Source organism: Ooceraea biroi, chromosome 4, assembly GCF_003672135.1.
Source record: "Ooceraea biroi isolate clonal line C1 chromosome 4, Obir_v5.4, whole genome shotgun sequence".
NCBI classification, from domain to species: domain Eukaryota; kingdom Metazoa; phylum Arthropoda; class Insecta; order Hymenoptera; family Formicidae; genus Ooceraea; species Ooceraea biroi.
Genome location: NC_039509.1, coordinates 3,483,802 through 3,510,346, shown reverse-complemented (window position 1 = coordinate 3,510,346; position 26,545 = coordinate 3,483,802). Strand labels below are relative to the sequence as shown.

Below are 26,545 nucleotides of genomic sequence, written 5' to 3'. Positions count from 1 at the left end.
TTTTTAAATTATTTAAATAGAGAGTTTGTTAACTAAGGGTCCTTTATTATTGATTCTCTTGTATTATTCGGAAAGTCGAGCGGGTTTTGAAGGAAAAGTCGATTTCAAGTTAATCAAGGAATTTGTGAGCTGGGAAGATGTTTTGGTCTCAGGTTATATTATGATATAATCAATTGTGACTTAGAAGTAATCAGGTAAATTCTCCTGCAAAAAAGTAATATATAAATTGTGTAATATAAAACTGTTCGATTGGTTATCGCCTGTGTAAGAATGATTTTTGATAAAATAATATACGATCGTTCGACTGTGTAGTTAAGCTGAGTTAAGCTTATTTAGTGTGATAGGCAAGAGGGTACTGTTTCCTGTGCCCTTGAACGCTATTTACATTTTATTAGGACCTATCAAATCCTACTACCTTAACGGCCGTTCCTTCAGTCTTACATCGTACGGCAACGTGGTAAGATACAGTTGTTTAATATTGGTATCTAATATCTATGTCTGGCATTCAAAACTTGGTAATGAACTAAAATTAAGTTGTTAGTTGTACCTGAATCGCTATTTGTGTATGTAGGTAAGTCAACGGAATAGTTAAATTTTTTTTTTAATTACAAAAGGAAGCAAATGTAGAGAACATGGTTGAATCGTTCCAAAAAATAAATACTTCCGAAAATAATATTTCTCTCTTCAAAGCACTTATTTTAAACTTAAGATTATTTATATATTTTTTAACGAACTCATTACATATAGCTATTCCTTTTATATTTTAATTTAAATAAGTGTAAATTTAATTCTTAGTTATCATATAATTTTTATGTATTATGGATCAGTCAAAAAGTTTGGTTCAATTTTCATGTTTTCAAATTAATTTATATGTAACAATGTTGTACGGGCAACAATGTTAATAATTATATTTTAAACAATGTTAAATCATAGACAACAACGGTGATAAATGATAGACACTTGATTGGTAAATAATTTGTTTCTACTGAATGTAATAAAATAAAATTTGATGCAAGATTTGAACTAAACTTTTTGACTGGGCCAATGTAACTGTATTTTTAAAAAATATAAGATTCAACAATGGACTCTACATAAAAGTATTGTACTAAATTATATTAGGATATCAAAAGAGATAATGCTAAAAAATCTAATATTATAATATTCTAAGATTTTGCAAAATTTATTATGATGTAGTAATAAATAATCTCTAAAATGTGAGTAATGAGTAATCTCTAAAATCAGCAAATGAAGAGTATAAAATATTTTATTTCGTTAAAGTTAAAAGTATATTTATGTGATAATAAATTCAAACAGAATGACTCTTGATTCACTATCTAATCGTTTTGATAAGATTACATAACTGAAAATTTTGAACAAAATTTAACTCTGTATTCCGAGTCGAATAAGTTCGTTGATGTGCTTAGTTTAATACAACAGAAGACAGATATAACACTATATATATATATATATATATATATATATATATATATATATATATATATATATATAGTGAACCTTGAAGATACTGTTGATAAACACACAGAGCATGTTCTTATGAAAGATACATGGATAATGATACTCTGACTGATGGAAAGAAATAACTTCTTAAATTTCGCTTGATTCGAAATTGATGTATTCTAAATAATATAATTATTTCGTATGTTATAATATATCTCACCTATGCTTGTCTGATATTAACAAAATGCAAAGTAAATTTCCTGTATACGTAAAAACACTTAGTTTCATTAAAAGAAATCCTGATACATTAATGACTCTCAGTTGCTTTTCTTTATTTAAAAATCGTGACAAAAGAAAATAATGAGGAGAGAGTGAAGTAAAAAAGAGAAAGAAAGAAGAAGCAACCGCATTGCATTTTGTTCGTAAAACTATTTTTCTTCTAATGAAAAACATTCCTCCTTGCAGATACCTGATAATAAAACTTGAGATGCTACTGTGTTTGAAACTGCTACTAAGTAGCAGTTTAATATTCGTCGCTGCAACTGCTTTCTTCTCTGATCATGATGATGAGCCCTTCAGCACCCACCAATATGAGGAACGAGCTAACGGTGAAGATTTTTCTACGACGATCAAAGATGATTCAAAGCCAAGAAGGCAATGCAGCAGTAACCAGATTATAGAAGAGGATTCTGATAAGCATGACTTTTATCGTTTATTTAACTACCATAAACAAGTGGTGCCGTTTCATTATGATCTTGAGCTGATAATAACTGAAGAGAAATTGTTCACCTTCGTTAATGGCACATCGAAAATCAAACTTGAGATTTTTGAGCCAGCGCAAACCATAGCCTTCCACTACTTCAGACCACTACATATAACAATGAAACTCTTTGACAAACACGACGAGATCTGTATCGATGGATATAGCTATCACAGTTCGTTAAGTGTAGTCAAGATGTATTTTAATCCTGCAATACCACGTGGACGTTATACCCTGGAAGTCGAATTCTCAACTCCTTTGGCTGAATCAGGAAGCATTGAGGAAGTGAGATACGGAGACTATAAAGCTCAGACGCAGTAAGGATCAATGTTACAATATTATAATATTAAACGGTATAAATAAAAATAACGATAATTGAATAATTTGCTTTCATCTAATATATTTGTCATTATTAAAACTTAATAGGTCAGTCGCGATTTCATATCTGCAGCCGTTGGCTCAACGATTGTTTCCATGTTTCGACGAGCCGAGCTTCAAGAGCACTTTTAACATTACTATAACCAAGCACTATAGGAATTATATTGTATCGAATCTGCCAGCGATTGAGGACAGACCATGCGGATCTCTTTGGATGGAAAAATCAGAATTTTATACAACTCCCGCAATTCCTGTTCATCGCCTGGCATTACTGATTTCGACAGGGAGTTTCGTTTTTTCTCGGGGTTTGAGAAGTATATTTTGGTTCAGAGTTATGGTAAGGCAGGCGCTAAAATACACCGAAACGATGATCGACACGATCACAGCACAATATGATTGGGACAAAACCCACGACATTGCCATAAATCATGTTGTATTGCCGGCGCCGTACGACTACGATAGCAGATACGAATATCTAGGATTCTGTACTTACATGTAATTAAAAAATATATTTTGAAAAATGTATTAAAAATTATTTTTAATATGCAGAGTTTAGAACTGAAGATATTTGGGATTTGATTTTAAGATTTGACATAAATCTATTAATTTTCTCATATTTTAGGGAGACGGACCTTATCTACCGTAAATATATAGATTCTGATATGCAGAAATTAGTGGTAGCTCGTGCCATAGGACATGCAGTGGCAGATCAATGGTTTACTAATGTGCTCCCCCCATCTTGGTGGTCTTCTCTGTGGATAAACAAAGGAATAACTCAATTCCACTCACTGGGTATTCTCAATAAGGTTGTTTCAACATCATTGACGCAAGATTACTTTGTGTAAAATCTAAAATATTCGAAAGAAATCAATCAGAAAATAGCATGTTTAAATGACAAGGATAGTGAAAGGAAGCTTATTACGTATAAAAATTATTTTAGAAAATAGAGTTTTGATAATATTCCATTTCTCAAACAGCTGCCTTACAGTTACAGTACTAAATTTTGGCGACTTTAGCTTTTGCTTGACCTAGTTTTATTTTAGCGTAAATAATTTACAATTGAATTAAAAATTGAAAACCCAAAATATTCTTTAGCAACGGATATCGTAATTCAGTTTTTACTTAATTGACAACGTATTTCTCTCTAGACCTTCCCAGAATGGCGAATGATGGATTTGTTCGTAGTCCAAACACAACATGAATCTCTCCACCTGGATACCGAAAATATTATGAAACCTCTTTCAAGTAATATCACGACTCGGTCTCAAATAACATCGCTGTTTTCTTTTCCCTTTTTCATGAAAGGTAAGATTGAGAGATATTATGAGAAACATATACTTGTCTACAAATTCATCAACATAAATGTTATAACACAAAACATAAATAATCGGTATAATAAATTTATCCGTTTATATATTTATATTATTTTAAAACTAAGAAAATGTAAAAACTGGCAATATATCGATTCCTTTTTATCAAATTAGTTATGTTTATGAATATATAAATATTATGATAAATCCATTCTTTACGTATAATAATGTATTGTGATCTGAATCGTTGTAGCACCCGTTATAATGCGCATGTTGTCACATATACTTCCTGACAAGAGATACAAAAAGTACATCGATACACTTTTAGATAACGCGTAAGTAGCTTTGCAATATGATAATACATGTATATATAACATTATAAAGCACATGCTAATAATTATGTTAAATGTTGTATATCTAGACAGCAGATAGGCACTCTGAGTTCAACTTCTTTCTGGGGTTTCTTGGAATATAACTTAAATGCCAACAAAATAAATATCGGCCTGCCAGTTGGCAAGGACATTAATCTCCTAAAAATAATGGAACCCTGGACAGAGCAAAAGCATTATCCTTTGGTCGACGTAGAACGAAATTATGAAACTGGTCAGATAAAAATTTCTCAACGCCGTTTCCAAGGAGAAGGTGATGGTGGTGCTTGGTGGATACCAATTACTATTGTTAAACAGACGGATGCAAATTTTGTGAATACTAAACCTTTTATTTGGTTAAATCCATCAAATAAGGAAGAAACAATAAATTCTAGCAAGGAAAATGGTTGGATTATACTCAATCCTCAACAAAGTGGTGAGTACCATTCGTGTATGACAGTCATCGTGGTATAGGCAGATTGTTAAGATTATTTCCTAATCACTGCTAAGAATAAGTCAAATGACTGATTGTACCCAGCAATTATCTATAGGCGCCAATAACAGTCAAAGAGTTAATATAAACAGACCAATATATCGAAATACTTATTTATCAATCTATTAAAATAATCTAACTGATAAAATTTGTTTACCTACAACAGGATATTATCGTGTCAATTATGATAGTCGTAATTGGATGTTAATTGCCGAGTATCTAAATTCGAACAACTATAAGAATATACACGTTCTTAATCGTGCCCAACTTATCGATGATGCGTATCATCTTTTGGTGACCAACCAACTCGATTATAAAATATTCTTCAGACTCACGGAATACCTATCACAAGATGTAGATTATGTAGCATGGTATCCTATGTTCAAAATTTTTGAATATTTTTCGGGATATTTACCACATGAAGAAAGTGCACTCCTAAAGGTAAAATAGTAATAAAATTTCTCATTTTTATAAAAATATATAATGAAGAATTTTTATGAAGAAGAATCATAGATTTATAAAAAGATTATATCATTGTAATGTGAAATATATATCAATCAACTTAGTAGAGCTCTACCATATTTTATAAAACTTTACACAAACATAGAAATCCAATTTTAAAAATCTGACATTTCATGCAATGAAATAATATTCATATGATGCATTCTAATTCTAATTTACGAAGTGAAAAAATTTTAATAAACTTCTATTTGCGTGTGCGTTGTGTGTGTTTATATGTATCATGCCCAATTTTTATAAATAACACATACAATGAATTTGTATAAAATTTATATAATGTGATGATTTTAGGACCACATGTTAAAGATCTTAACTGGACTTCTTGAGAACATAGGATATGAACCAAAAAATGGTGACAAAAGCCATCAAGATGATGAGAGCGATCTTACTAAAGGTTTAAGACAAGAAGCCATAAAATGGGCTTGTAATTTTGGAGGCACTGTGTGTTTAGAAAAGGCATACGATAAGTTGCGAGAACATGTGAAAGAGCGCACCTGGGATCGGTAATTCTCTTAATTTTTAATTTGTCGACGGCGTTACATGTAATTGATTCTGTATTAAATCTATCACTTTCGATCATCCTTATAACGGACACTCAGCGAAATATCGGCAGAATTTTCTGTTCTAAGTAATATTTTTAAGTAAATTTTACTTTGTTTTTAAGCTTCCGACAGTATTCACTGGTTAATGGTTTGGGTGACTGGATGTATCGCAAAGGTTTAATAACAGCAGACTTTGATACTTGGAACAAGACAATAGCTCATCTAGAAAATCAACAAACAAAATGGGATCAAAGCAACGAAATGTATTCTTACTCAAAACATCCTGCCACCATTAGCGAAACTTTGAAGATAATGTTTGCCGACAATGTGAAAAGAATGAAAGAAAGAACCTTTATGGAAAAGATTTATGATAAACCCATAAAACCCTTAGCCGTCGTTGCTTCTGTCTTAGCAAATCGTGGAAAAGATATGTTGCACGATATATTAGAACAGTTGAAAGGCCAGAGGTGATAATATGTTTCTACATAAATATAAAGTGTGTAAAAATATAGATTTTTTAATGTCTATTAATCATAAATCTACTATTTTATTTTTCTAGTGAACATCTCATGACTAAACTATTAGCGGTTACCATTCATCACTTGTACAGTGTTAATCAACTCGCCACGGTAAATTTTATGATTACAAATTTTTTATATCTTTTTATAAGCCTTTTATTAATAAATCTCTTTATATTTCTATTATATTATAGCAGTAGCTTATCCTGCTATATTATACAATATTATACTAAATTAATAATTGTACTAAAATGAGAAATGTATATTATCTTGTGGCGGAATTTTATACTATAAGATAATCGATAATTATTTATGATAAATGTCAACACATTAATTTGTTTCAGCTAAATACATTTGCCGCATCTAATTTAAAGGATAAAACAGCAATTGCGAATGTTCAACACTTGATAGGAGTACGATTCTCGCAAATATCGAATCGCATGGCTAAGTTCAGAAAGTGGTTTAATCTAAAGGAAATCACAATAACAAAAGATATACCAATGACAAAGGGAGTACCAAAGGTATGTAATTGTATGTATGTTTGTTACGAATCCTAGACAATGTAATAATTTTCTATGTTATTATTCTTATGTGACTAACAATTTGAAATTATTTATATATAACTAAACATATGTATTTTAATTAATAATATGATAGTTATTAATCAAATTATATCGACAAAATTTATATATCGTATTTGTGAATGTTGTGCATTGCAAAGTATAATAAAAACTTTGTAACTCTTCCTTGTCTAAATTACGTATATTGTCCTTTTAGCAAACGTTATCCTAAATTGTTTTTCTGCCCTGTTCTTCCTTTTTAAATGTAAATATTCGTCAAAGCATAATGGGGAAATATGTTTCATGCCAGAATTACCTTTTTCTAACAAAGAAATATTTCTACAGAGCATATCTAAAGCAACATCTAAACCAACATTGGCACGAGGAGAGGCTAAATTGACTTCCAAGAGAGTATTACGCAAGATTCTTGCACGCAATATTCTAGATAATGTAAAACCCTTGCATTATGATATCAAACTAAGAATACCGAAACTTATCGAAGAAAATTTTACTTTCGACGGCGAATGTGATGTAAAGATTCTAATTCATCGGGCAACGCAAGAGATAGGTTTGCACTCACTGGAACAGAAAATACATAAGGCATCTTTAACTCGTGTCAAACATGTCGGTTCTAATAAGAAGGACCAGATACAAGTCTATCATTGCAGAAAATTTGCGCACGATTTTCGAGATCAAATTTTGATTCTTAATTTCGAAGTTACGTTACCGCCTGGAAACTATATCTTAAACGTGAAATTTGTGAGTTCTCTTAACGGTAACGGAAATGGAAATGGCGTTGGCACATCTTTATTTAAGAATGGGAATGGAAATGGAAATGGATATGGATATGGAAATGAGAATGGAAATGGAAATGGAAATAGAAATCGAATGTGAGTATATAACTTTTATAACTTTTATAACTTACAGATCATACAGGTAATGCATTATTGAATAAAATGTACCTATATTTATAAAATTGTTTAAATATATTTCATATTTCATAAAATTTTATAAATATATTTTCTTTTTAATATCTACAAGTTAATATTATTTATTAAATATTTTATTGTAAATGTTGTGTCGTACATATATGCGCGCATACACATGCATATTATGCATTGCGTCGGAGATATTCTACAGTAATTAATACAGTAACAGATATGACAATAACTCTCTCTTATTGATGAAATATCTTGTAGATGGTTATTCACAACACATTCTCAGCCGATTCGAGCCCGGCAAGTGTTTCCATGCTGGGATAAGCCAACGTCAAAGAGCACGTTTAACATTTTCATAAACCACGATCCAAACTACAGACCTCTGTCGAACATGCCGATATGCAATGTGCACAAGGAAAACGGAACAGTGTGGACACGTTTCGATACCACTCCTGTAATGACTACCTATCAGATGGCAATGGCGATCACGACGAAAGATCTGTATCGCATCTCCAATTTACAAAGGAGCATGAATATGTGGGGCAGAGTGCTCGTGGTACCACAACTGCTGTATGCGTACACCGTTGTTGAAACGGTGATGAAGGATCTGACTGAGTACACAGGCAACGTGAGAATTCCGAAAATGGATCACCTCATAATTCCGGAGATACAAGAAGAAACCATTGGCAATTGGGGACTCAACATTTATAGGTAACTCAGATGGATTAATAAAACATATAAAATATAACGTAACTGATATATGAAATCGTTTAAGCTGCATTCTTTCAATGGAAACTTTCTACACAAAGTCCAATTTTTTAATAATTTTTTTAAATAGGGAAACAGCTGTCATATACGATGAACAACTAGATACCCCTGCACAGAAAGTAGAGGCGGCACGCTTAATATCACGTTCGATAGCACATCAGTTGCTTAACAATGTGACCAACCCATCTTGGTGGTCGTATCCATGGTTGAACGAAGGTCTTCCCACGTTTCTTGCAACGTACACTATTGACAAGGTTGTTTTATATCTTTAACTCGTTAATTCGCTGACGCAATTATGAAGAAAGCTTATTAATGTCTTACGAATGTAAAGAAATTTTTTCTCCCATTAAGATGCTTTATTTGATCGTGTTAACTTTGTTACTGTTTCTAGACTTCATTATGTCCCCGAGCGATGGAATTGTTTGTAGTCCAACTACAACATGAAGCTCTTCATATGGACGTTGATTATAATTTGCAGCCCCTCTCATTAGGAAATTTATCTGATGTTCAATCACTTTTCTCTTTTCTTTTTTATGTTAAAGGTAAGATAATTGTTCATGTGTTATCAAATCTCATAAGAGATGGGATGAAAAATGTCGTTAAATTTATCCTTTCATTTACATTTTATGCTTACATTGTTTCATATATTTTAAACATATTTGATCTCTTTCTTTCACATACATTTATGAATCGTGTTCCAGCGCCGGCCATAGCGCGCATGTTGCAACATATCATTATCAATACACTATTTGTTCGAAGCGATGTCTACGCAAGTTTCGGGATCAGGTGAGTAATTCTCTCTGATATAATAATTATATGTCGTTGCTACTAACTAATGCGCTTATATCGTATGTCTTATACAAGCAACCGTTAAATATTTATATGTCAATGTTATATATTTAGGCAACTTAAGGTACTAACTCCCTACGACATATGCGACGCTATAGAAGCTGCTCTAAGTGAAATAAATGCCAGACATAGCGATTATACATTAAAAGATGTTATGAATACCTGGACAAACCAGAGCAATTATCCTGTGTTAAATGTAACAAGAGATTATAGTAATGGCCATGTCACGATATCGCAAGAAAGTATCTCGCCCAATCACAGAAAGCAGTGGTGGATACCTATAACTTATGCCACACGAGCGAAACCGTATTTTTCAAACGTTTTGTCCATTCATTGGCTGCAGCCGCACGAACCAAGTATAACGATTAATGGAATTGGTGATAAGAAAGGATGGGTCATAGTCAATTTGCAACAAATTGGTGATTATTGATTATTTAATTCATTACGTACTAATTTTTATTTTTACACTTTTGCATAATTGAATTAAATTTAATTCAACTTAAGTTTATTATAATTTAAGACTTCTGCATTAAACGCTTTGATATACATCTTTTTTACTTGTAAAAAATCAAAAATATACTTCGCAGTTTGCACAAATTTGTGATAGTAAAACTATCGAATAAAATATTCTGTCTTATTATTATTGAACTCAAGATAAATTTAACTTTGCTTACAATTTGTTATTCATTGTTTGTATGGTTATAGTCAAATTTTAAATTCTATCTATGTATTAATTAATTTTCAAGAATTATTCAAGTATCTCATATTAAAATTAACTATTAATATTATACAATATTATAATGGATAAACTATAAAGTGCATATTTTTTCGCAAAACATGCAATTTTACATTGTATATGTATTTCAAAGGAAAGAAGAGAAAAATGTAGGGATAAGATAATATTTTTTGACAAATCTGTTTTTAAGAAAATCTAATCCGTAGAATTTATTTATGCATAACAGGATATTATCGTGTCAATTACGATCGTGAGAATTGGATATTAATCTCGAACTACTTAAACTCTAAGGAATATAAAAACATACACGTTCTCAATCGTGCTCAAATCATCGATGACGCGTATCATTTACTCGTGGCAAATCGACTTGATTCCGAACTGTTTTTGGACCTCATCGAGTATCTATCGCAAGAGACTGATTATATAGCCTGGTATCCTATGATCAAAATTTGTGAATATTTATCGAGCTACATACCATACAAAGAAAGTGAACCTCTAAAGGTACATAATAATACTGGATTAAGCGGAAAGTTCAATAAAAATAAAAGTGTAGAAAATACATATAGCTTTTAATCATTCTTAGAATCATATGGTGAAAATCTTGAGAGGACTTGTTGCGAGAATAGGATATGAGGAGTATCCCAAAGAAAACGACTTCATCAAATGCTTGAGGCAGGAAGCTGTAAAATGGGCATGCACTTTAGGAGATATTAGCTGCATGATGATGGCCAGGCACAGATTAGAGGAACATCTCATAGCTCCTTCAGGAAACAAGTAATTTTTCTCAGAATTAAGATCTCTCTAGTCTTTGCTCTTGCTGTCTGAGAGAATTCAATTGTTCAAAAACGAGTTTTAATTTCTTTTTTTATGCATCTGTCACAGAGTTCCTCCGGGTTGGAAACATTGGACATGTTGTAAAGGTCTGATGACAGCGAAGGACCAAATTTGGCGCAAAGCATGGGATATATTATATACTGGAAACTCTAATAACAAATTTTTGGAACTGCTTTCTTGTACGGAAAGTTCCACGATTATCGAAGACGCTCTGGGCATAATGCTATCAAAAAATGTCACAATACCAAATAATAAGCGCATTAATATTCTTTATTCTCTTATTGCGACACATGCAGAGAAGAATGTAGAAATCATATTAAAGCAGTTAAGGAAATACAAGTAATTAAATTTTTCTACAAAATTATAAACTTTTCAAGGATACGAATTATTTATATCTATCTAATATGAATCTATTTACTTTTATAGCATACGCGAAGTTACTAAAACATTCAGTGTTATTATTAATCATGTGTATTCCGAAAATCAACTTAGCAAGGTAAATTTTATGATTTACTCTTTTACTTAATTAATTTACTTAGTTAATTTTTTATCATTAAATTTATTCCTGTATATGTCATATATATTTATCGTAGCTTATTTTACTTATGTTAGATAAATAATTAGTGTTTTATATAATACAACGAATTATTAATTATCATCAAAATAAATGACAAAACACAATTTTGTTTCAGATAACTAAATTTATGGAAAACCATATGAGAAGTGGAAAAGAAACGCAGAATATTCGGCATATGATACAACGACGTCTAATTCAAACCAAACACTACGTGAACATGTTTTCACAAGTATTTAAATGAATTAATTGCATTAATATGAAATAATAATTGCAATGCACAAGTGTATAATTGTGATAAATTTTTGTATATTTACATGAAAAAATTATATATATAATTTATTTGCTTCTAGCTAATATCTTAAGCATTTTTAATATTTATATATTAAATGTATCTAAAATATTTTGTATTAATTTTATATTATCTCGTTTTCTAACATAATGTAATGGCAAAATGTTATTGCGATTAAATACTATTTACGTATAACAAAAATTTGTGATATTTATATTCTTGATTTAATATAAAATAAATAGTATTATTGTATATTATTCTGTTTTTAACATCCTTATACCTATAATAGAAATACCTATTATCATTACTTCTAACATAGAAATTATTTATAAAATTTATAGAATTTAATATAGAAATTATTTTAACATAGAAATATTAAATTAATACTGAAGCTAAATGAATAATCTCTCTCTCTCCCTCTCTCTCTTTTTATAATATCATAATTAATCTTAATAATATCATCGTAAAAATCAAATATTACTGTTATATATAGTATCATATCATATATCAATTATAATATCATAGATTAGCGATATTATTAAATCTACTAGAGAATAAATGATTAATGTAATTCGTCATAAAATAATTCTAAAAATGAATGTAATTTGTCAATGCATCAATAATACCAAATACGAAAATTTCTTTCTTGTTTCAACATTAGCTTTATTTCATTCAGAATTTTATTACATTCCAGCAATATCAATGAGTTAACAGTTTTATAAAAATTACTAAAATAAAATTCTAAAGAAATTCTATATATAAATAAATAATCGATTTTATATACGTTACGTTTATAAAATAATAAATTGTTTTCAAACAATAACCGCTTATCACGCTTTCCTTCCAACATAATTTCTATGTGTTAAGACTTATTCACTTGTAAAGATTGCCAGGATAGGACTATTACATATAGCTTCGAATCTGTTTACATAACATTACGTCCTATTACGGTTACGATGTTGGATCTTCATTCCTTCAGTTCTTGATGGTCTGTCGATGTGATAAGATATAATTGAAGCAACACTAATTATCTTTTTGGCATTTATTGCCTACCTGATTAAATCTTCAATACATAGGTAAGTGATCGAAGATACAAAATACTTACATATCTTTCTTTAAATAATAAGTAAATAATATAGTAAAGAAAATATATAAAATCCAATTATAACGGTTCCAAAGAACAAGTATTCCTGAAAGTAATATTTCTCGAAGTATGTTTGTTGCTTAAAATTAAAAGATTATTATCGTACCTTTTAATAAAAATATATTTCGAGTTCTTGCAAATGTTCTAAATGATGTAAAGACGAATTTAATCGTAATATCATGTCATGTCATGTCTTTGAATTCAATCAATTCAATTTAGCATCAGAGAACAGTGACATGTAAAATTATATTTTATTTAATTAGATATAAGAATTTTATATAGTAGATATTAACGAAACGTTAAAAAGTTACAATGTTAAGAACAGTTACAAGTATAATTACAGGAAATGTTAAAATGTAGGTATGTTTAACGCCACTCTCGACTTTATCCATATTTTATAATAGATGCTTCTAATCAGTGATGTTTAATATTAGCTACATACATACGCACCATATTTGTATATAATTTTTGTTAAAAAAACACATGATAGAGAGAATTTAAACAGAATATTCGTCTTTCTATTCACTTACATTATGCTCAAGTAACGTTATATAAAGGGAAATTTTGATATTTTTGATGTCGTGTCTGAACACGATTATTCGTCATATTAAGAGAAGGAATAACGATGAGGTCTTAAAGACGTGTTGATAAACATACACTAATCTATTACGGATCGAGCTTAGATACTACATAACTTCGCAAGTACGTTAGAATTAGAGAGATTTCTCCTTATCTACACACATTTCAAATTTATAAGTTTGAAATTTAAGTAGACACACAATTTCGTAACGTTTTACTATAATTCTCACTTAGAGTATTCTATCTGTAATAATTTATTTAAAATTAAATTTAATTAAAATTAATTATTTAATTAGAAAAATATAAATAATTTATTAAAAATTATTCGTAATTACTGTTTTCTTATATGAAATTATTTTTGCAGACGTAGTGAAATGACGATTAACATGTTATTTCTGAAACTGCTGGTAAATGTCGGTTTATTATACATCGCAGCCGCTATTCCTACCGAACGTCCGAATATTAAAACCCACAAGCTAGATTATTATCGTTTGTCAAAGGAAGTAAGACCGGTGTCTTATGATATTAATCTATTATTCCACGATGACAATGAGATCACTACCGTACAAGGCGAATCTAATATCACCATCCAAGTTATTCAGCCAACGTCACATATAAATTTGCACGCTCGCCAATTGACTTTGGTGAACGTAATGTTAATTACTGGAAATGGTACGAAGCACAAAATGCACGAATATATTTACGACACCCAGTCGAACATCGCCATCCTGTCGTTTAATCATGTAATGCCAGCGGGATATTACACTCTGTATATAAACCACATCAGTTATCTGAAGAACGGGAACAATGACGTTTTTCACTCGACGTACGAAAACAAGGAGGGAATAAAAATGTGAGTATGCATTAAAATATAAATTAATTAAAATAATTAAAAAATAAATTAAAACTAATATCATGTCGTATCTATCGTTCACATCAACTCACTAGGCGTCTATCCAAATCATCTTAAATCATTCTTGGTAAAATACTAGAAAATATAATTACTAATCAATGACATAAATTTTTTAAATTCAACTTGCAAGTGAATTTACAGTTTAGTTACTTGCAGCTTTAGACAGTTACTTTGTAAATCTGTTGTTTCGTTGCATTACAATCGATGCGTTCGAATTTTGTAGATTGCAGATCGCCACGTTTTCCAAGCCGTGTTGGGCGCGAAGACTATTTCCATGTTGGGACGAGCCAGCTTTCGACGCCGTTTTTAACGTTTCTGTAATGCATCGTGTAGGATACTCCGTCATATCAAACTCGCCGATTCGAAGGCTGCGACCCTCAGATACGCATGGAATGATGTGGACACAGTTTTACCAGACCATCCGAATGCCCACCTACCGTTTGGCATTAGTGATCGCGACGAACAATATTATTTACGTCTCCAATACAAACGAGACCGCCTGCGTGTGGGGCCATCCCCAATTGTTACCAGAGATATCATTTGCATTCACCATTGCCGAAAAAGTCAAGGAGGAATTGAACTGGTACACGAAAAGCTTCTCGAAGATGCGGAAAATGGATCTCATAATGATCAAAGATTACGGTGACACGAGCATTGGAAATTGGGGCGTCGCTATTTATAGGTAATGCATATAATTAAAATATCTGCACACAAAGTTAGATTCGATTATCGAGAATCTCAACATTTATTGTCAATTTGAGAAGTTTGGCTACAATATGCGCAACATAATTAATATACAGATGTAAAAATTAAAAATCGCACATCGTAAATAATATATTAATCCACTTGGCTCTTTTTTTAGAGAAGAACGTATTCTCTACAATAAAAAATATGACGACTTCACGAAACAGATGGAAATTGCCCGCTTAGTAGCACATGCAACGGCATATCAATGGCTAGATAATGTACTCACTCCGTTATGGTGGTATGACATATGGTTGAACGAGGGATTGGCTACCATCCTCCAAGTGAATGCTCTAAATAAGGTCACTTTACTTTCTTATACAGAAGCTTTTAGACTTCTTCTGCTTAGACAGTTGATAGAAATGTGCTTTCGATTCAAGTCTGAGCCAGTGAAAATTTTTGTCTACAGATTTTCCCAGAATGGCGAATGTTGGATTTATTCGTGGTTCAGACGCAACACGAGTCTCTCCATTTGGATGCTGATTACATGATGATGCCTCTTGTGTATGAAGTCAAAACGCCGGCTGAAATCAACTCACTTTTATCTATGCAGTATTACATAAAAGGTAGATACACCTAGATGGATTTTTAATTGTACACTAATTTTCTTCAAAAATAAAAAGAAGAACTTAAGATTATCAATAAATTCTTCTTAGAAAATCTTAATTGTGCTCACGATTATAAACATCGCAGAAAATTTGATTTATGCTCGATATAAACGTCTATCTATTATCTGATTTTACAGCGCCTGCTATAATACGTATGTTGCAACATATCATTACCAAAGACGTGAAAGATTCAAATCCTATGTATAGATTGTTAAATCAAAAGTAAGTAAAGCACCGTTATGTAATTAATTAATGTGATTACACATTGCAAATCCAATAAATTAGAATTATAGTTAGAAATTCGAAAAGTGCCCTTTATAGAGATTAAAATGGGTGATTATAATTTCCTATTTGTTAATATAATCTCTGTTATCTAACAATAAGTGATAATGAGAGAGCAGCTGTTGTACAAATATAAGCAGATGATGAAATATTTACTAGCGTATAAAACTACATGAAAAATATTAAATTTTACATTTAGTAAGGCCCTGACGTCCTTCGAGTTTTGGAGCATTATACAAAACACTATTCGTACATTATATGCATCAAATATGAAAGCTAATCAGAAATTAAGTTCCGTGATGGACACTTGGACAATGCAGCAGTTATATCCCATATTGAAAGTGAAGCGCAATTATACTACTGGTAAAGTAACAGTATCACAAGAAAATATCAATATGATAGACAGGAGCAAGTGGTGGATACCTTTAACTTACACTACGGAAAAAGAGCCTAATTTCTCTAATACTTGGCCTGCTTTATGGTTAAAACCACAGTCACGCGATCTAACTCTTGATAAATTACATAAAAGTAAAGACTGGATAATATTTAATTTACAACAAGTTGGTGAGTATTATAATTCATTATAAATTTATATTTGTTCATTATAATTGTTCTACGTCCACTTGTTATTTATGAGAATCAAACATATCTCATATTTTACAACAACAAAAAAATAGAAAATACTCTGCATTATTAACATTACATTTATAGTAAATCACATTTTACACATAAGTTGATTATCATTTAGTTAATTTAAATTTGTACAAAATTCCGACGTACTTCCGACTAAGTGAAAAAATGCCAACATTTTGAAATATTTTTTAATTAGTTCATTGGGAAAACATAACTAATAAAATTCTTTGTACTAAACAGGATACTATCGCGTCAATTATGATATTGGTAATTGGTTATTAATTGCACGATACCTAAATAAGCAAGATTATACAAAAATACATGTTCTTAATCGTGCGCAAATTATGGATGATGCATATCACTTTTTGGTGACAAAACAACTTCCATTCACCGTATTTTTGGAACTCACAAGCTATCTGTCGCGTGAGGTAGATTATATAGCGTGGTATCCTATGTTAAAAGCTTTTGAATATCTATCGAGCTACATACCATACAAAGAAAATGAAAATATGCAGGTAAATAGTAATAAATTTGATCAAGTAAAATTACGAAATATAATTTTGTTGCATACAGAATATTGATATTACGTTAACAATCATTATGTCAATAATATAGTAAATTCTCAGATATATAGAGTATAACACAGATTCGATAAACGCGCGCTCGAATTGCACAATTATTATATTTATTTGAAATAAAAAAGATTTAGCAAACATATCTTTGCGCAGATATCACATTCTTTTTTGTATAAATAATATTCATTACATATAATATAAATGAATTCATATACTTATTTAATAATTTTCAGCTACATGCACAGGAAATCTTGAATGCGCTTCTATTAAAACTAACGTACGAAGAGAAAAATAATGAGACTGATCTTATTAAGTGCCTAAGGCAAGAAGCTGCAAAATGGGCATGTATTTTTGATGAATCGCACTGCAAAAAAATGGCATATAAAAAAGTACTGACACATTTGGAAGATTCCGATGCGCTCAAGTAATATTCTTGAAATGTTTTATTATTTTTTATTGAGATATAAGAGTCCCTTTCGTAATAAGGAAATTGGCAACAAATTCTGCTGATTATATAGTACGCTAAATTTTTACACAAACTTTTTCCCTTTATACCATAGACCAGAATGGAGGTTTTGGGCATACTGTAATGATCATATATGGGATTATGAAATGTCTTTTGAATTAGGGGATCATGCACTCGTCAACTTATTTCATTGCCCTAGTGCTGCTATTATCAACCGCCATCTGCAAATAATGAAAATGAATAGATATCAAAGATATGAAAAAGGCCCTACTATAAATACATCTATTTATTCTATTGTTTCGAATGCAAAGATGTATCTAAAAAACACATTAGAGCAACTTAAACAGCACAAGTAATTATCTTTTTTATTCATAGATGATTCATGTTACCTAAAAGTGTTAAGTTATTCAATTTTTACTAATTATAAATCTGCTCTTTCTTATTACAGCGTACGTTTTATTATTAAAACGTTAACTGCTATTATTAATTATACGTATTCCGAGGCTAAACTTGGCGAGGTACAATTTTATGACTTCAAATTATTAAACACTTTATCAAAATTATTTTTTTAATACGCTTTAGTGTAGAGTAATTCATCTTAATTATGTTAAAATAACTAACTCGGTTATAATCTTATAAATAAAAGATTACTAATTATTAAAATACACGAATGACAAAATTATTGGTTTTAGATAAAAATCTTTGTACAAGATCATCTACAAAGGAAGAAACAAATGGAAGATGTAGTTGTACATATTCAACATAAGATAAAACAACGCGAGTCCCAAATAAACAAGCAATTGAGAAAATTGGCAATGTGGAATATGATGAAATGGAATAAATGAATGGAATATTATGAATATATCGAATTGATTTAACAATCAAATGGTAATGGAATATATTGAATATAAAAGATATATATATATATATATATATATATATATATAGCAATTACAACGCGGGCGCGTAGTAATATTATATTGTAATTAATTTTATGTGAAAATTGTTTTTGGCTACTTTTATATATATATATATTTGGCTATTTTTATACATGTTTCTGGTTAATCTTCATTATCTCTTTGATATCATCTATATTATAAAATAATGATATATCAATGGTAATGATACCTTTACGTCATATTTCATGTAAAACATATTTGTAACATATTTGTATTTTTTGGTTCATTATATAAATTAAATGGCAACCATACGTTAATTATTGTTAAATTTCTTTAATTCCCTTTAATTTCCTTAATTAAAATACTTAGTTTATCAATTTCGTGTTAACAGCACCAAGAGTATAGGTGCAATACAGATTTCTTTATACTTCTACATTAATCTATAAAAGCAAAAATCTCGCTTTCTGCGAATACATATAAGTATATAGTATAGAATCACACAAATTATATTTGATAGATCAAACGCAATGTGTTTATAAATTTTCTTCTTCAGGAACTCTCTTATGTATTTATAAAATATTTAGGATAAAAGCACATTAATATTCGTATGATAAAATATTTATAAAAAAAATTTATTTATGCTTTTACATGGCTTGAACATTTTTTAGATTCTATAAATATGCATATATATATATAAGTATATACATTATATTTAAATAAAGCTATTCTCGCGACAATATTATACTATTTTGCGAATGTATGAGCACCTCTGGCTTTTCTCGTGATATCGTGTAGAGTATAAAGATTACACATCTACACGATTTCGCAACTGTATCATATAAATTGTTAAACAAGGAAAATCTGCTATTCACTCGATTTGCAATTTATCCAGGATATGTCACGATTTCGCCAAGTATGTTTAGTGTAATTCCATCTTCCAGTTCGCAGTCCAGATCTAATAAAGTATTAATATCAATAAATGATTCTGAAGTGTACAGGCAAAATGCTTAAACAGAAGATCCTGACAGATTCTCCATGCATGATGATTCTCAGTTTGAAAATATTGTTATAATAAATTTCAAGTATTTCTTCGCATTTTAAGTAATAGTTCTTAAAATAATCGTTTTAAGAACTCGAATTTGGCCGAAGAAAAAATTCTATTATGAATCTAGCATGTTGAACGAGGAAAAGATTCAGAAATAATCCAAAGAGAAACGAAATGATAGTAAAAAGTTCAGTAAAATTTCAAAACCTTTTGAATATTCTATATATTTCATTCACTCGCAAAGCCTATTGCGTTGCTCTTTATTGAAATTACAATAAAAAAATTAGTATAAAAAAATGTATCCTTTTAAAAGTATTACATGTTTAAAAATATAATCATGATCCTCTGCGATACAAAACTAAAACGATGAATACATTTAAGAAGAAATGAAGGAAAGACGTATCCTTTATAATCATATTTAATAAAACAGCAACGGAACCTTTGCAAATGCTAGAGAATAAATTACTACTTAGTTAAAGAATAAAGATTATCGTACCATTAATTTTTTATTATATATACACACGATACTTGACGTTGCGGTGTTCCTTTTTGAATATAAATTATTAGATCACTGCCTAGTGTCCGATTTACTTTACAGAGAAGATCACGTTCAACGCGTATTTGTAATTCTTTCCCATCGCAACCCATGACCCTATGCAACGTCCTTCTACTCTTTTTCTCTCTACCCTTTGTGCTGTTCTTATTACAAGGATTTTGGTGCGATCGAACGAGCGGGCGAGCGTACGTGATCCTCGCAGTTTTTCAACCGAGTGTCGAATTATATTTACTACGCTAAAAAGTCAGGAAGATATTTCTACAGTCTCGGTATAGGATAACAACCAACATCAAAATTAGAGTCACGATCTCAACTTTGCTTTCCCGTTTTGTTTTTTCGGTAACCGCCGAAATACTCACAAACACTCGTCTCTCACTTACATCTACTAAAATTAAATATCCGCCCAATAGACACGTGTAAATATAGTCGTACAAGGGTGACAGTACACTTTTAATCATACATACGGTGTACGCGCACCGTGCACTTGGTTCCCTCGTGTTTTTTTTTCTTCTTTCCAACATCATTCATGATGATGAATATCGTATCGGCATGTAATTTGTGATGTACAATTATTTATAATAATTATATCACATAATAAGTTTCTCTGCGTTTTATTTACAATAACAGTGCTTCTTTCGTCAATATATTTCTGAACTTGTTTCTTTTTCGTAATTGCGTCACAGAGCATTAAACCGATCAAGTAATTTCAATTTATTAATAGCACAGATGCAGGAATATCATAGCAGCGTCATGTGTGTGTGTGTGTGTGTGTGTGTGTGTGTGTGTGTGTGTGTACACGTGTATGTAATATGTGAGAAAATTATTTCAACAATAGTACGAGACACTTAGCAAAAGTAAAGCTCGCGTAGTCACCAGTTCTATGAAAAATATATAATCAATCATTATAGCCTACTCGTCTCATATAATTACATTTCAGTCTAAATTGCTCCTCCGAAGAAAGTAATCGTTCCCCATTCTCTTATAACTTCGTCTTGCCGACCCTCGTTATTTAATTCAGTTCAATGCTCTGCTTTTAAGTATAGATATCTCATCGCTTTCCGAAAACCAACGAATGTTACGCAAAGTAACAATATACAGGAAGAATCCGACGTATCTCAGAAAAGCATTAACCACAAGGATCAATGAAAGGAATTTCTATTAAAATTGTGACGTAACTCCGGAAACGATTGCTATTCATAATAGTGCTTAATACAAGACGTAACTTACGTAGAAGAAAACATTCATTAAGAATATTAATTCAATAGGTCTTGAATACAGTACGAAGCAACGTCTTTTTCTCTCATTCGTATATCAATAAAATACATTTTATTTTAAATTAACGAAATATGTTAATACGTTTACAAAAATGTTGCAGTGCGCTTTAAAACTCAGGCCTTGAGTAAGAAAGCTCTATTGTAGTTCAATACAACTGCTTCAGTCATGCATCAACTTTCTTTTCATCATATGTTCACGAGAACTTTGTTGCAATCGAACATTGCTCCTCACCATTGTTAATATAATCGTTTGTAAAAATATCAGCATCTTGCTTTCACTCAGACTAGATCTTGAAAAATTGACCTGCCCCTCATGGATACTCTCGTGTGCAAGAATCGCGAAAAGCATATCGCGTCTGTAATTACAAGGCCGAAAAAAAAAAGATGAAACAATATACTGCGCCTGTTGGTTGTTAAGTTGTCGAAAACCGAAATTCACGACGTTACACAGAAAACTTGCACACACGGATACCTTTGATAAAATGAAGAGGACCGAACATTGATTACTTTGTAAACTCGAAAAACGAAGCGTAAATTTTATAATCGAAAATAAATAATAATATATAAAAAATATACATTGGCGCTCCTCCGAGTGAAACGCGAAATAATCGTACGCACGAGATTCGTAATAAACCGAAATCCTACACCGGGAAAAAAAGATATACAGTCATCGTAACCAAGTCCTGAGGAGTATTAAAACCTGCACGAGGAAGTTGATAGAACTCGATGCATCGATAATCGCTCGACAGATTGGCGAATGAAATTTTCATGCGAAATGAGCAAGAGTAACGTGACAATAACGCGGATATCAGGTACTTCTTTTTCTCTTCTCTTGGAATTCAATATCGTACTCGGTGTCAAAGCTTTAAAGTCAACGGTATCGGTATATACATATTGAAAAGATGTTTTCCGTTTTCATCACGAGTGTGTCAATATTATATACGAGTGCACTCTAAAGCTTCTCGACGGCGGTCCTGTACTGAACATTCGAATGCTGCGCATCGTCAGTATACTCGAAACAACATTTCCTAACATCTCTGTATTGCTAATATTCATCTGGTAACATAAAAAGAATTGTCACTCGCGCATAGCGGGCAGTCCCACTCCGAGTACTTAACTGTACTCCACGATTCCCGGGAGGCTGCTCGGTATGTCCGCATAATTAGTTATCAGTTCCTTCTCTTCCTCTTTTTTACACAGCTTTTTCTGGCTTTCCTCATGCCATGGAAATTGTAACATTAATTCCTAGGTTTCCATTGTCGGCGAACAACTGCGCAATGGAGGTGTCAAATACAAGACAGTCAGAATTTAAAATCGCTGACGACACACCCTCGTGGATGGAACGCGGCATCGCCTCCCACGTAAGACGCCTCCTGTGCCCGTTCAACTCCAATCTGTTAAGCAGGACAGGTCCAATAAAAATCTCCGTCTAGATGCAATTAAGCTAATTAAAAAGCCACACTGACGCGAGCGAGATAAAAGCCCCGTTGATCCTGTACGTTTGAAACTCTCCCGAAACCATTCCGAATTGCAATGCCACGCAATTAATTATCTAATTACCTGTAAGCGAAATTCTCTGCTTGTTTCCTCGAACCGATCAGCTGTACGATCGCGAAGAACTGCTGATGCCCGTCGTATTTCTCCTGCTTCTCCAGCACCAGCATAAAGTGATGGCCGAAACAGGATTGCATCATCACCCAATCCACAGCTCCCGGAAGATTAATGTCAGTCGCTAAGAAAACAATGTCTTCTCCTACAAGAGAGCATGTGAAAGGAAAAAGAAAGGTTAGTGGATGAAAAAACAAGGAAGACCGTTAATTGCGACGAAGATTCCGTGTACCTTGTAGGGTCGTGATACTTTTGTGACTCATGATGAGATGCGGCATCACCTGCTCCAGCGATCCCTGCCACTTGCAGGACGCTCCCGGGCAGGGGCAGCTGTATGGACGGAACTCGCACGCATCTTCGTGATCTGCCTTCTCGGTGTGTACCAACGAAACTGTACAGCCGCTGGTGGAATACTTACAGGGGAACATTACGTTACTCGCCACCTTCTCCATGGCCAAGTTGCGGATATTACCTGCGTAGTCAGAGAATTATGAGTAAAACACAAGCCAAAGACAATTTTTAGTGACAACGGTGAGTCGTTATGCACATACCCAGTGGACCTCGGCACGTAGGGCAACAGGAGAGCTTCGGTCGGCAATTCGTGCAAACGAGGTGCCCACTCTGGCATTGCAAGATCGGTGGAAGCACATAATCAAAACAAACTGGACACTCAAAGAGACTCGCCAGATCGGTAGAGCTGCTTAGCGCGGACACGGTTGATGCGGAAGTACTCGCAACCCCCCTGCCCCGCTTGCCAGAGCTGATATTTAATTGAGACATTGTGTTTCCCGGATTTATCTACCACAGGTCGATACTTCTGTTACTACAGTCTTCCGGTCTTTCTCACTGCTTCTCAGCGAGTGCGAACTACTTCCATTGTAATCGGCAGATCCATTCCTGCAAAAACCAAATGATTGGTAATAGAGAAGATTAGGACGCGATCTGGACGAATCAAGATCTTGCTAAACTTTCAAAGGAGTGACAAAAGAAGGGAAGAGCTCAACTAAAATTAAAAGTACAATGATCGTCGCACGATATCGACATTAATATTATTAATAACCAATGGCGCATGTAACTACAGGATCACTTCAATAATATCAATAAATATAATAAAACTTAGCCCGAGGTTGACAGAAATCATTCGCCATGGAGCAACGTCTCTCCTGGCACACAACACATATATAAAAAATAATTGCCAAGGAACTGCGATCATCGCTCAGTTAGAAGAGGAAAACATACCCGTAGAAGACTCTTTGTCACAGTCTAATTATCTTCACGCTACAGACCCCGAACGCTGTGGTCTAGTTACTCACACCATTAGCACAAACTTCATAATGAAAGCGCTGCAGTTTGACAATCTCGAATCGATGAAAAAATAAAATTCACTAGAGCCTCAGCATGCAATTGTTACATGTTTCTTCATCATTATCACGAGATTCCCACATCAAAGTTTTACTCAACGGGTGCCTCTAATCTCCGCCAACTGATCGGCAGCGCTGATTCAAGAATGTGTCTAGACAGGCGAGATCGCGACGATGCATTCGAATCGCTGTTGCAATGCAAACCTCTATCGTATCACGCAACGTAACAATTCGGCAACACGATGAATCTCTTCGTTTTGGCAGGAATTCGTCGATCATCGACACCGGTACTGCTACGCAGGCCTTTCGAACTTGGTTATGCTAGTCACGCTCATCTCGATCTCAAGACCGAGATCGATAGTTAAATCCATTAACGACAAAATTTGTCTCCCCTCGCGCGAATGGTTTAATTTATAAGCATAAAACAATTATTCTAATAACGTAACCTTATTCCTTTCGAGGTTTCGAGATCGATCTCCAAAGGGGTATCGTTTTCAAAAAAATGAAAATTAATTTTGTATGACTTTGTAATATTAAAATCTATAGAAGAAAATGCGAGCATTTATGTCAAGTTTAACAAACTCCTCATCGTAATCTTTAACGGATCAACCGTGATCCGTCTCTTGAAGCCAAGATAATTCTACCGAGAATCCCAACGCCAATGGACGCACAACGAGAACCTCTTTACGAATACACGAATATCGCTTCTCTTTCCATCACATAGATAGATATAGACACAAGGATCATCGTCGCGTGTTGGGACGCAGTCGGCAAACTCGCGGCAAAAGATCTCCTCTACCGCACTTTCTTCTTCGACAAAAAACAAACATCTCATTTCTTCCCGCACTTTACCTCACATTTCAAACACTCTACTTCACTTACCGAGGCGCACGAGCAGCATTAGACAAAGGTATCGGTGAGCCGCCCGAACAGACGGAGACGGAGACGAAGACGTACGCGGTCGTCGCCTCCGCGTCGTGCGATCGGGAGGCACACGCGGCCGAGCGTTCAGGAGAAGGCACTTCTTGTGGGAGACGGCGACAGCGAAAACGACGACGACGACGACGAGGAACGTGGTGTTGTCAGACGCGTGGCTCGGTCAAGATCCGCGAGCGTTGTCGCGCGAGAGCCCGATGTCGACGTTGACGACGCATCGATGCGACCGGTGTACGGCGGTCGCGCGTTACGACGATGCCAGCCGAACGAGAGAGCCGTTTCCCTTCCTCCCCGATTCCGATAGCGGGGCTACATCGCGGAACACCGCGGCCGTCGAAGCAGCGAGTCTCGCGGCGACGCTCGTGCCGATTCTGGGTGAGGCATAGCACCCGCACTTGCAGTCTTGCACACGCTCTCTCTCTCTCTTGCTTTTTTTTCTATATGTATCTTTCTCTCTCACTCGCTCTTTGTTTTTCCGTTTCCGTTCCCGTCGCCCGTCCCTCCGCCGCGAACGCGAGACCACAGAAGTCGAGAGCCACGGAAGCGGTTTCACGCGACGAGCTTGGACGCGCCACAGCTGTCACGCACCAGCGAATCGCCCACCACCCGTCGAACCGTCGACTCGAGGAACCAGAACCGCGACGAACGAACTGCCATGCCGAGCACCGCGACCGCTGGCAACGCCATCTGCACGGTGCATGGAGGACGACGTAACGCTGATCGCGATCTTATTGTGCCGCTCATCGGACAAGCGTGGTAGTGATGATGCAGATTGGACCACAAAAGCTGATATCAGAATATTAATTGAAAATTGGATAATATCCAAGTTGTTTTCACGAGAAACATTTTGATTCCGTTAAAAATGTTTTTAACCTCACTCTTGAAAAACGGAACTTGGAACTATTACAAGATCTTTTACGCACACACATAGATATACGCGTCTGATCATGCATCATTGTACAAATATAGATTGTAAAAATATATATAATATATCACAAAGAATATTTGAAATAATTAGCATTTAT

The 26,545-nt window shown here is 33.2% G+C and overlaps 3 protein-coding genes and 1 long non-coding RNA gene across 7 annotated transcripts; 3 read left to right on the top strand and 1 right to left on the bottom strand.

The window, feature by feature from the left end:
- The first annotated feature begins 47 nt into the window (after positions 1–47).
- LOC105280928 lies at positions 48–12,149 on the top strand. Of its 3 annotated transcripts, none has more exons than XM_020032051.2 (23): positions 48–194; positions 1,924–2,535; positions 2,645–3,091; positions 3,219–3,402; positions 3,745–3,901; positions 4,160–4,241; positions 4,328–4,710; positions 4,934–5,208; positions 5,578–5,789; positions 5,951–6,295; positions 6,388–6,457; positions 6,691–6,867; positions 7,252–7,796; positions 8,106–8,555; positions 8,683–8,866; positions 9,004–9,154; positions 9,314–9,398; positions 9,516–9,880; positions 10,424–10,698; positions 10,781–10,971; positions 11,080–11,370; positions 11,458–11,527; positions 11,724–12,149. In XM_020032051.2, exons 2-23 carry the CDS (start codon positions 1,946–1,948, stop codon positions 11,847–11,849), a joined length of 5,655 nt encoding a protein of 1,884 aa, XP_019887610.2. In that variant the 5' UTR covers positions 48–194; positions 1,924–1,945; the 3' UTR covers positions 11,850–12,149. The 3 variants fall into 3 exon arrangements, with proteins under 3 accessions (XP_019887610.2, XP_019887608.2, XP_019887607.2); XM_020032049.2 differs by lacking the exon at positions 48–194 and adding an exon at positions 380–457; XM_020032048.2 differs by lacking the exon at positions 48–194 and adding an exon at positions 412–571.
- A 539-nt stretch (positions 12,150–12,688) lies between these two features.
- On the top strand, positions 12,689–18,792 carry LOC109611076 (aminopeptidase N-like). Its single transcript, XM_020032189.2, has 12 exons — positions 12,689–12,973; positions 13,985–14,473; positions 14,757–15,215; positions 15,396–15,579; positions 15,687–15,843; positions 16,023–16,107; positions 16,367–16,731; positions 17,041–17,315; positions 17,609–17,799; positions 17,936–18,193; positions 18,290–18,359; positions 18,534–18,792. Exons 2-12 carry the CDS (start codon positions 13,995–13,997, stop codon positions 18,684–18,686), a joined length of 2,676 nt encoding a protein of 891 aa, XP_019887748.2. The 5' UTR covers positions 12,689–12,973; positions 13,985–13,994; the 3' UTR covers positions 18,687–18,792.
- A 559-nt stretch (positions 18,793–19,351) lies between these two features.
- LOC105280771 (E3 ubiquitin-protein ligase SIAH1) lies at positions 19,352–26,048 on the bottom strand. 2 transcript variants are annotated; one of them, XM_011341570.3, is made up of 5 exons: positions 24,463–25,428; positions 23,775–24,120; positions 23,456–23,695; positions 23,176–23,368; positions 19,352–23,009 (listed from the first exon to the last, which is right to left on the bottom strand). In XM_011341570.3, the coding sequence occupies exons 2-5, from the start codon at positions 24,001–24,003 to the stop codon at positions 22,832–22,834; spliced, it is 840 nt and encodes a 279-aa protein (XP_011339872.1). In that variant the 5' UTR covers positions 24,004–24,120; positions 24,463–25,428; the 3' UTR covers positions 19,352–22,831. The 2 variants fall into 2 exon arrangements, with proteins under 2 accessions (XP_011339872.1, XP_011339863.1); XM_011341561.3 differs by lacking the exon at positions 24,463–25,428 and adding an exon at positions 25,467–26,048 and having other exon boundaries at positions 19,357–23,009.
- On the top strand, positions 25,785–26,526 carry LOC105280766. The gene is made up of 2 exons (XR_894179.2): positions 25,785–25,895; positions 26,046–26,526. It is a non-coding gene; the product is annotated as an uncharacterized LOC105280766 (long non-coding RNA).
- Positions 26,527–26,545: the final 19 nt, after the last annotated feature.